The sequence below is a fragment of the Photinus pyralis genome, unplaced genomic scaffold (assembly GCF_008802855.1).
Source record: "Photinus pyralis isolate 1611_PpyrPB1 unplaced genomic scaffold, Ppyr1.3 Ppyr1.4_LG1, whole genome shotgun sequence".
Classification (NCBI taxonomy): Eukaryota; Metazoa; Arthropoda; class Insecta; order Coleoptera; family Lampyridae; genus Photinus; species Photinus pyralis.
The window spans coordinates 23,454,394-23,466,406 of record NW_022170249.1 but is presented as its reverse complement, the minus strand read 5'-3'; the positions used below and the strand labels follow the sequence as shown (position 1 = coordinate 23,466,406).

General features: G+C 38.6%; 1 protein-coding gene across 1 annotated transcript; it reads right to left on the bottom strand.

The window, feature by feature from the left end:
• Nucleotides 1-5,497: 5,497 nt before the first annotated feature.
• Nucleotides 5,498-10,612, bottom strand: LOC116171908 (serine-rich adhesin for platelets-like; the record flags this gene model as incomplete). The annotated part of the gene is given in 2 exon segments (XM_031488948.1): nt 5,498-5,643; nt 5,698-10,612. Coding segments are annotated over 2 exon segments (3,848 nt in total), but the record flags the coding sequence as incomplete, so codon positions are not given.
• Nucleotides 10,613-12,013: the final 1,401 nt, after the last annotated feature.

The window sequence follows — 12,013 nt, the reverse complement described above, 5'->3', positions numbered from 1 at the left end:
TTGCGACGCTACTATAGTTCTTTATCTTAAGAGCTATTGTTCTACTTTTTTCGCTATTTGGTTCGTTATGGTGTCGAGTCTTGTACCAAGGAAGGAATTTTTTCTGTACCGCTTACAAAAAAATTATTGTAAAAAAAACAAAAAACCGTTTTTTTACATGTTCCATAATTTTACACTTATGCCGTTTATTAACGATCCTAGAGATCGTTTATAATTTTGCATTGCTATCTGTCGCCTGCCGGTTGGTCTCTCCGTCTGTTCCTTTGTCTGTCTGTCCATCTATCTGTCCGTGTGAACGATAACTTTGTTTAAAAATGTTCGATCGCTTTTACATCTCCGTTAGTTATGAACTGAATTGCATGAAATTCAATATGGGCATAGCTTTAACCATATAATACGCAATGCCAAAAGTTGAATCGAATCGATTCAAAATCACAGTGCCCTTTTCGCATCTCGACCATTTATAAACCGAATTGCAAACTTTTTTACTTATAAAAGTATTTGAATGAAATTTGATACATAGCACTTGGAATAAAGGAAAATCAACCGCCAATTTCAGAATTTGGTTTTGCGCGCGCAGTGCCTACTTTTTTATTTATGGAAGAATTTAAACCAAATTTGATACATAGGCACTTGGAATAAAGGAAAATCTAGCGCCAGTTTCAAAATTTTATTTTGGGCATGCGCAGTGCCAACTTTTTTATCTATGGAACCATTTAAGTGAAATTTGATACTTAGGCGCTTGGAACAAAGGGAAATCTAACATTAGTTTTAAAATTTAGGTTTGCGCATGCGCAGTTCCAACTTTCTTATTTAGAAAAGCATTGAAATGAAATTCTTCTCATAAACTGAAATTGAAGTAGCACGTCAACAATGGATTGCCCATGTGCAACGCTATCTTTCATATTTGTGGCCGGATTTTTACGATTTTAACAGAAGTTGCATCTTACAAATGGGAAATGAATGCAAGTGGAAATGCGCTTTATGTAAATCGTTTACGATTACTTTTTAACTTGTTTCTTCTTACTTTTCGACCCAATTCACACACTTCACACTTTATTGTAAATTGTGAATATCTGTGATACAAAACACATGCTATTTTAAGACTTAATTAGAAAACGAATGCCTTTTTTGTGCATTTCAACCAAACCACTCCACTCTTACGGCATTGTGTGCCGGGGCACCATCCTGTTGAAAACAACAGTTTCCAACTTTTGTTTTTTTTATGTGCCGTATATTGTTGTATTCGTAATAAAAAATGCTACTCAATACTTTTTTACGGGTCGAAGTTGGAACTCCTATCAAACACAATTAGATTTGCTTAACGTTTCTTCAATTAGAATACTATGAGAGAAAAAAATAATTTTTTCGAAAGCCCCCCCCCCCCCCCGCCTTCGCCCCTTTTCACTCAAGGTATGAGGTATGTAGAAACAAATTTCTTTCAATGAGACCTTTCATTAAAATACTATGAAGAACGGGTGTTTAACCCACTCCCCCTCACAATTTTTAAAAGTTAGGGTCAAAAAGAATGTGGTTGCTAGAAATTAATTCCTTTCGTTGAGACCTTTCATTAGAATACTAAAGAAGATAAAACGAATTTAAAAAAATGTGTAAGGAGGATTTGCTTGAGAATCTTGGGGTTAGAAGAGTGCCAGAACCGTAGTGTACAATCTGGCCATTTTTTTTGGGAAAAAAATCAAACGCATCATTTCGGAAACCATAAACTAAACTTGATAACGTATACTATAAGCTTATGTGAAGATAGGATCTTAATTTTAAATGCGAACGAAAACGGCAGAATATGTCGTTGGAAAGCTTTCCACAATTTGTTCGTATATGCACAACTTTATTATTCCTTAGCGCTATACAGGGTGTTTTATGGGAGCTTTAGTTAAACGTTTCTGGGAAACGAGAAATAAGTATACGTTTTAAAAAATGTATATAGGAGTTAAGTCTGAAGGCCGGATCGATGTAAAACATTTCCAAAATTATGGCCCAGAAGTAGCTAGTAACTTCGTTTTTTTACATGGCAATCCCTCTTTTTTATAGCATTTTTGGATTCTAATTTCTACGTGAAATTTTAATTCTTTGATACCGAAACCAAAAAACCAAAAAAATTAGCTTTTTTTAATGAGGTGATATCTATCTGTAACAGTTTTTGACTTACTCTCATTTCATTGAATTGATATCATTTTTTTCGGATTTTCTTTTTAGTAGTCGGCCATGATGATGACGCTCGTTTCATAAATACGTACAGGGTGCCCGTTATGTATGGAACGAGGTATGGAATATCAGAATATGGTATATATCTCGGTAAATAACGGCTGTATACAACATTTTTCTATATTAAAGTTTACTTTCCCGTAGTAATAAGGCAGCATTCATTTGTTTTTATTTCAGGAAACAAACGACTAATGAAAAACAATTGATTTTTTTTAAAATAGCAGTATCCCCTTTCATTAGGCTCATTGAATAGATTTTTTAGCGCATTTTTGAAAAAATACGCTATTATATTCGTTATGGCTGGCTGGCCGGCTGTCCGGGTGAGATAGCTAGACTTCTAATTTGCACTAAAAGCTTTCTGCTACAGTGTAGATGTGCAGGCTCTCGTCTATTTTGAATTAGATTACTTGTGAGATCGATAATTTAAGAAAATAATTTCGATATGGTTTTCGGAGGTGCTATAATTTTACCGTTAGATAGCGCTACCAGTATAAAAACTTAATTATTTACTTTGTGATTTGTTTTACAAAATAAAGACGTACCCTCAATTGAAATTAAATAAAATTTCAGCCAAAATTACTCGTGAGATCGATAATTTTAAGCTTTGCTAATCAAATACTGATCTGTATTACCAAAAATTCGCTTTAATCATGCATATGCTGATTTACAACTTGTTTCTACTTTTCTACTTTTTTCTATAACGTAACATGTTACTACCCTTATACAAGAAAATTTTTCAAACAAGTTTAAAAGCTCTAAATAATTAATAATAATTATAATATTTTATTTTGTATACATGGTGATTTTTTTTCATTTACACTATGGGAATCTCGTAAACCATAAGAGGTTCAAAGTCGGCTAAATAGGCAAAGTTATGCCAAATTTAATGCTGATTAATTATAATTTCCTGTAGGTCTACAAATAGCAAAGTTCTAGCCAAAAAACCCGAAAAATGTGATTTTCTAAAATGCACTAGTTCATTTATTTTCAAAAATATAAAAAAATCCTTTCAACAAACTCTTAGTGATTTTTTCTCAGCTTTCTGAAGGTACTAAAATAAAATGTTTATGACTTGTGGGTTTCGAGTAAACCACATCAACTTTCTTATTTCTTATGGACGCCATATTAGATGTCACTCGATAGAGAAAAAAATTACAAAATTAGCGATACCATGCAATGCAAATACTTGGTATTTTATTTCGAAATTAATCTCTAATTTTTGCCTTGAAGTTTGAATTTCTTATGGCAATTCCATGGCCGTGTTGATGGCAATTATGCTAGGCAATAAACAAATGAATTTTGTTTCAATAACAATTGAATTTGAAGTTGCAGACAAAACGAAATTAGCAATAATTTCGCCCATAATACTCAGACATAAGACATTCATTTCAAGGATTTCATGATAGGTTAGGCCACTGCCTTGAAGTTAGAGGCGAATATTTTGAACACTTATTGCGATGAAAACCATTTTATTGCTAATTTCGTCTTCAAGGTTTAATACCTGTTAGAAACAGGCGACATGAATGCAATGTAGGATTTGAAAATTTAAGTTACAGTGTACGAGAGGGAATATTTCGAAAGCGTAAGTTAATAAGAAATGTACATCTAAAAAAGAAAAAAAATTCTCTATTAAATGAGCCTAGTGAAAGCGTACATTGTTATTTCAAAAAATGCAATCGTTTTTCGTTACTCGTTTGTTTTTTTAATTAAAAACAACTTAATGCTGCCTTATTATGGAATGAAAATGTTACAACTTTTATATAGAAAATTTTTGTATACACTCGATATTTATCGAGATATGTACTATACACAATGTGCACCCTGTATATAAAAAAAGTTGAACTGTTTGAAAAGATTCCTGCATGTATGAATTTTTGCGACATTGCAATCGTCTTAATAATGCGTTTTGGGCAATAAAAACTTCGTGAGAGTAAGTAGGTAGTTTTTGGGTCTTTTAGAATCAGTTAAGCTCTCAAAATTTTCTTGAGATTTATAAGATTTTTAGTACCTTCTTAAGTTCCCTTCATCAATCTAAAATTTGTGAGAGCTGCCGTGACGGGAAGGCGAAAGTGTTAAAAGACCCGTAGACTGTGAGCATATTTGTAAAAGGCATGCGAAAATTGACTCTTCCCCACAACTATTTCGGAATGCGAATTGCGAACTGAGTTTAACCACGATTCAATGCGTGCCATAATGGTCGACGGGCAAGGATTACTCTGCTTGCAACCGGGTGGTTCGGGTTCGATTCTTTTTTCAATTTTTTTCCCAAAATGCGTATCAATTTGTAGGTTTAAGATTGTCTTCTCAAATTTTTTTCGTAACCGATCATTTCCTCGTAGGGATCTTTTGTAAGCATTTCTGTTGTTTTTTTCTTTTTTCATTTGCACTAAAAATGCTCACTCAGATTTGAAATGAGGGACGACGGTTCAATTTTTCCAATTAGTAGAAATGAGTCCTGAAACCCTCTTACTCTCTCATCGGAGCTGCACACATTTTTAAATTTTTTGAACAATGAATCTGCACAGACATGAAGGTAGCATTTCTTCAATTGGATTACCATAACAAAATGAAAAACCAAATCTTCACTTTTCGTTGAAATTAATCGAATTAGTATTTTTTCAGTTTCATTATCTAAAAGAGTCACTATCAGTGCTGTATGTTTGTGCTTATCACAATCATTGAGAATTTTTTTATCCACGCATATTTTTCAAAGTAGCTTTGAAAAATGGAACACACTGTATACTTCAATCCAGCCACAATAATTTGTACTAGTACGGTATATGACCCAAAAACAAGTGGACCGGTTTTGGATTTTACATGAAAGAATGTCCTAACAAAACGACTGAACAAGATGAAACGTATCTAAAATTAGGAGACTGTGCGTTTAAAATTAGCGACTACCTGTTGGAATTTTATTACTGATGAGTGATGAGTCTCCTCAATTCTCATAATTTCAAAAAAAAATGTATACAAATTATGCTTTTAAGGTCAATTATGATTTGTTTCCGCTGAAGTCAGTCAGTTGGAACGATATAGTTGCGTAACGGCGCTTGTTACATGCACCGTCTGCGGTAGTGTAGGTATGCAAAAAAACGCCGCTTAATGAATTTAGCCATTATATGACATCATCGTCGAGAATATTACCATTTTAAAAGACAAACCTGTTTGGCGAGAACGTGATATTTGAACGTTATACGGTTACACCTTGAATTTACTTTCTTCACGTCACATAGGCGTTGTTCGTCGGACAAAACAAAAAAAAAACACTACTCACCCGCAGTTGCACAATTCGCAGATGCATTGTTCTTTCTTCGGAAGCTTCGGTTTTTCTTCCTTCGCCGGAATTTTTCTTATAACTTCATTTATAATTACTTTATTATCGACCAGCTTATTTACATTCGTAATGTTTGTGACCTCATTCTAGAACATTAAAGGCAATTATCTTTAAATTATTGTCAAATAAAATATACTCACAATGTCTTTAATGTCGACAATATCTTCTTTAATGAAAGTATGTCTAACATCGTCCACGAATTTTTTATTGACAACGGTGACGTCATCTTCTGGTCCCGTTGGCGCACGTCCATCCTTTGGATATCTTGGGCTTCGGGTGTCTTCAGGGCCTCGAGGTGCGTCTTCCAGTCTCTGAGGGCCCCTAGGTTTATCCTTGGTGCTATCATACGTGTCGGTGGTCGTATACGTGTCGAAGGTGGTTTGCTTGTCGACAAACGTTTGCGAATCTTTAATAATGGTGGTCTTCGTGTCGGAGAAATCGGAGACGCTTTCGTAGGTATCGATTGTCGTTTTCGAATCGGTTATCGGGCGTTTGTCATATGGAGATCGTCCATCGACGGGATACTTGGGCGCAGTTTCGTCAGGATATTTCGGTCCTCGACCATCATGGGGGTACTTGGGTTCTCGCACGTCTTCTGGACGTCTTGGGCCACTTCTATCGTCCGTGGATGGAATTAATTTGTCAGTAGGTCCGTCTGTCGCCGAGTACGTGTCGTGAGTTGTTCGCTTGTCAACGAATGTTTGCGAATCCTTAATGACGGTGGTTTTCGTGTCGGAAAAGGTCGTTTTGGAATCCGTTATTGGCCGTTTGTCGTCAGGGTACCTAGGCGTTGTTTCGTCAAGATATTTTGGTCCTCGGCCATCCTGAGGGTACTTTGGTTTTCTCACGTCTCCTGGACGCCGTGGGCCCGTTTCATCTTTTGGAGATTCGTCAGCGATTTCTTGAGGACGTCTAGGTCTGTCTCGAGTGTTGTCAAATTGATCCGTCGTGGAGTACGTGTCGAAGGTTGTTCGTTTGTCAACGAATGTTTGGGAGTCTTTAATGACGGTGGTTTTCGAGTCGGAAAAGTCAGAGACACTTTCATAAGTCGTTTTCGAATCGGTTATTGGCCGTTTGTCTTGAGGACGCCTCGGGGTCGCTTCGTCTACATATTTTGGTCCTCGGTCATCATGGGGATACTTTGGTTCTCTCGAGTCTCCTGGACGCCGTGGACCCGTTTCATCTTTTGGAGATGGCCCCAATCCGTCAGTTATTTCTTGAGGACGTCGAGACCCGTCAAATTGATCCGTCGTGGAGTACGTGTCGAAGGTTGTGCGCTTGTCAACAAACGTTTGAGAATCCTTAATGAGAGTAGTTTTCGTGTCAGAAAAATCGGTGACACTTCTTTCATAGGTCGTGGAATCAGTTTCGCCTGGCTCACCGGGATATTTCGGTTTTCGAGCGCCTGGGCTAGTTTTATCCTCCGGTTTCGGATATTTTGGTCCACCGCGATCTCCGGGACCTTTCGGTTTGTCAGCAATTCCTTGAGGACGTCCAGGTCCGTATCCATCGGTCGTGGTGTGCGTTTCGAACGTCGATTGTTTGTCGATAAAAGTTTGGGAATCCTTGACGAGAGTCGTTTTCGTATCGGAAAAGTTTGACACGCTCTCATACGTATTAATTGTAGTTTTTGAGTCTGTCACTGGACGTTTATCTTCAGGATACCTAGGGCCGCGCGCATCTTGTGGGTGTCTTTCGTTATCTGGGTGCCGTGGTCCACGTCGGTCGTCGGGGCCGCTGGGATGGCGATCTCGAGGTTGATCCCTGCGGCCATCTGTTGTAGTATACGTTTCAAAAGTACTTTGCTTGTCGACAAATGTTTGCGAGTCCTTAAAATGGGTGGTGTTCGTGTCATTCATGGTGGAGTCGATAACATAAGTTTGATCCATTATGTCTTTCGATGTTGTAGTTTTACGATCCGTTGGCACTTGTTGATCGGGGCGAGTCCGTGGTGAATCGTCGCCGGGTTTCCCTGTAATGTAGCTTTGGTCTACAAACATTTTGGAGTCCTTAATCACGGTAGTTTTCGTATCGGATACGTCCTCGACGACCGTGATTGATTTGGTCGTTTGTCCTGGCGCAGTCTTTTGTTCGTCAATAAACGATTGGGTGGTGCTCCCTTGGGGTCGCGTGGGTTGATCGCCAGGCTTGTGTTTGGGAGTCTCGTACGTGAATTGCCCATTCCAAGAGGTTTTCCCGTAATTTCGTTCGTTCGAGTAAACAACATCCGTTGAGTCGATCGTATGATCCTTAATAACGCGGCCTTTGGTGCCGATGGTATTTTGGGTGGCGGTGGTGTCGTACACATTATCGACCACGGTGGTTTGCGAGTCGACGCCGTGTCCGTAAAAATCACGCGAGTCTGTCGTTGATCTAGTCGGTTGTTTGGGTTTAGGAGAAGTTTCGTAGGTGAACTGTCCATTCCAAGACGTTTTGCCATAATTACGATCGTTGGAGTACACCACATCTTTCGAATCTATGGTATGATCTCGCAAAACTTTACCTTTGGTTCCGATAGTATTTTGAGTTGCCGAAGTATCGTACACATTTTCCACTACCGTCGTTTGCGAGTCAATCCCATGACCGTAGAAATCGCGAGAATCGCTAATTTGTGTCCTACGCTCCACGTTTTCCGACGTGGTTCTCGATGAAGGTGGAGGATTTTTATTTTCCACATCAGTAACAACATTAACAACATTTCCCGCAGAATCGTAGTACGTAGTCGTGGTAGTTGTTGTAATAACATCACTGCCTAAATCGTGGAAGTTTTTTGTATCCGTGTAACTGTGGACATCCGACTGTTTCGTTTTGACCGCGGTCGAGTCGTGTCCGAAAAAATTTCGAGAATCTGACTTCGTCTGTGACGTTTTATTATCCCTCGCGACTTTCTCCACTGTAAACGTACCATCCCAGTTTGTGTCTGTCCGTAACTTTGGATGCGCAACGGCTTTGTTATCCTCAACTTTGTAAACATTAGACGTCTGGGAATCGCCTACGCGATGAAGCTCTTTAATAGTCTTAGAGCCACTAGTTTGGGGTTGGGATAATTCGGGCACGGAAGAATCGTACACGGTCGAGCTTTGCGCCTGTTTTTGTACGTGGTGCAATTCGGGAATTATATTTGTGCCAGATTTTGAGGAGGTCTGTTCTTCGCTGCTTGCGGCGGTCGAGGAGCCCGATTCGTGATGTTTCCGATCGATTATTCGCTCCTTACCGTCCACGATTTCGACAACATAACTGCTAGAGGAACTTTTTTGAATAGATGAGCTTTTTTGTTGGGAGTATGACGAGGACGACTGCTCGACAATTGTCCCTTTTTTAGTAATCGGCTGTTCCAATACGAACTTGCCGTTCCAAGCCGAGTCGTTTTTGTTTTGCGTGTAGCGTAGTTCTTCTTTTGGCTCGGTTACTATATATGTCGCATTTGAATCGTCCGAAAAGGTGGACAGGTTTGTATTTGACTGATTTAAAGTGGAACTTACTTGCACTATATTTGATGCCGATTGTAGAGATGAGGATTCTTTATTGATGAAATGGCGATATTCTACAGAAGTGTCTCCGGCTGCACCGTAGGTGGTGACACTTTCACCGCCTCCTTGCGGAAATGTTTCGGTTACCGAATATGTTTGATTAAATGCGGAGGATCCCGGTAAATGGGACACGTCGGCGATTTGGAGGCTGGAAGCCGACGACGAACGAGATGTTCCCGTGGCCGTGGTTTTTGAAGAATCTACAACCTTTTTGGTGACCTTGGTGCAACTGGTACTCGACGTAGACGCACTTGTACTCGCACTTTTCTTCTTTGTTTTTGTAACACTCGTAGTCGATTTATTAACGGTCATTTTGCGAAAATTCGAACGAACAGAACCGTGTGTAACGTATGACAATCGCGCACTTAATGAAAGTGAAGGATGCTTCCAGTGAGAAGTAGTTCTCAGGCGGAGGTGTCTGTGGAGGACCAGCTCCAATAGCAGTTGCTCTACGTCACGTATTCGTCCCACGAAAGCATCAACTTGTTATACTTATATGGACAGTCTGCATATGTCTTATTCTGACTAATGCACTTTTTCTTCCAATTCTGTTTCCAATCAACCCTTGAACACTTAAAACTGCAATCCCAGTTAAATATTCAGTTACGCACACAAGAACGAGTTTAATTGTGAAAGTTTATCTTTTGCAAGCGAGTCATGCAAAGGCACGTTTCGAAACCTAAACACGAATCTTAAATACAAAGATTTACTTTTAATCACTACCTGCAGTATAATTAAAAACGGCAAAATGATTGTTGAACGCGCGTTTTTCTTTCATATGTTCTTTAACGTCTATAAATAGATATCGCCTCAATTTCTCAACAAGCATTAATCACTTACTTAATGTATGAATCTTAGAAATTATCGCAGCCGGCTAGCATTTTTATGACAATTGAATCAAAACAAGCTATTTATGTGCGATTATAATATCGCGGATGGTTCACACAAAGGGCAATCCGGCGGAGAAAACGGTACGCGCTCGCATTCTGAATGAGATAAACCACTATTCGTACCTGTTGAAATTTCCGTGTAAATAAAGATAAAGCGAAGGACGTGTGTAATGTAATGCGACGTGTGAAAATTTAACCAAATTAGATACATTTAACGGTAACTCGCGCATTCGCAACACACGAACCATGGGCACCAAGCAGAAATAAAATTACTAACCTTGAACTCCGATTTAATGAAACACATCGTGAATTATTAATTGTCATATGGATAACTAGATTACAAACCTACTTATTGCAATGTCAGAGAATCGGCCACCTTTGATTATGGCGATAACAAATGAATTTCGAATCGCGTCACTTCTAAATGAAAACACGGCAAAATGATAATCTTTCAAGTAGAAGTAGAGGAATGAAATCATTTTTTTTACCTCCATGGACTAAATGTGTTTTGTCTTCCAGGGACTAAAGCGTCAGTTTACTCCCGCGGAAATTGAAATGCGATGAGGGTCAGTACACACTGAAATCTTCATTAACGGTTACCTTCAAATGTACCTACATTTTGGCTATTGACCCATACTTTATAACCATATTATACCGTTTTCCAGACATCTTTTTGTATTTGGGAGTTGGGACGCAATCATAGCTTCATAACTGCTTCTGCGGAGTTTTGAATTATAATTTCTGCACGGTACGTTGTTTTATACCAATGAAATATGAGATTTATTATTCCATTGTAACAATCGTAACATGATAAAGCATCGTGATTCTACAATCAAACAAAATTCTTTCTTTCAAATGTAGACTTTCCCATTGAAGTTGCTGTAACTGATTACAGGAGTCCAAAAAATAGTGTATTGTATATACCACAGGATTAGAGTGCGTCCTAATCTCTCGGGATTAAAACTTAATACATTAGTCGGGTTGTACAATGCGATCAAAAATGAGTTGCTGTCGAGTCACCTTGGGAATTTTTGTTTACATGAAAAGTCGTACTTCCACAGAATACCTGATCCTGGTAGTGTCGCCACATGGCCGGGATTTTTCGGGATTGTCCCGGAATTAGCTGCACTGTCCCGGATCCCGGTTTTTCATATATAAATCCCGGGAAAAAACGTCTTGAAAAAATTCAAAATTTACACTCAACCCCTAATAAATGACGACAGTGCAACCACCAATTCCCCCCCGCGCTCCTCAGTTTTTAGCGCATTTTTTATTATATTCGTTATGGCTGGTTGGCTGTCCGACTGAAATCTCAGCAATTACAATAGCTAGAGACTTAACATTTTCACTAAAAGCTTTCCGATGTGCAGGCTCTAGTCTATTTTGAGTTAGATTACTGGTAAGATCGATAAGTTTAAACTTTGCTAATGAAATACTGATCTGCATTACCAAAAATGCGCTTTCATGATGCATATGCTGATTTAGAACTTGTTTCGTTTAATACAGGGTGGCCATTTGAAAACGAAACAGAGCCTATTTTGGGGACCTCAAAACATTTACGAAAAAATCCTCGGACCCGTAAATTTTTGATTCAAGGGGGAACCATTTTTTAGCTAGTTTCGCCCCCCTGATGGCAAAGCCATAGCGGGGGTGGCAAGCGCCCCCAAAATTTTAAATCGAATGGGGGGTCGAGTGATACCTTATTTGGAAGGTATTTTTATGTGGATTATAACCTTTAAGTTTTGAATCAAGTAAATGTTGAAAATGTTGGCCTTCGACTTCCATAGAATAATACAGGTTTTGTTCAAACATTTCCCGTATATTTTGAAAAACTTCTGAGGTGATTTGACGACATTCGTCAATTATTTTTTGTTGCAAGTTGTCTAACGATGTTGGCTCACTAGCATAAATTTTAGTTTTTAAATGGCCCCATAAGAAAAATCTAACACACTTAAATCCGGGAAACGAGAAGGCCATTCAAAATAGCACCTTTTCTTCCAATCCATTGTCCTGGAAACGTTTGGTCCAAATATTGA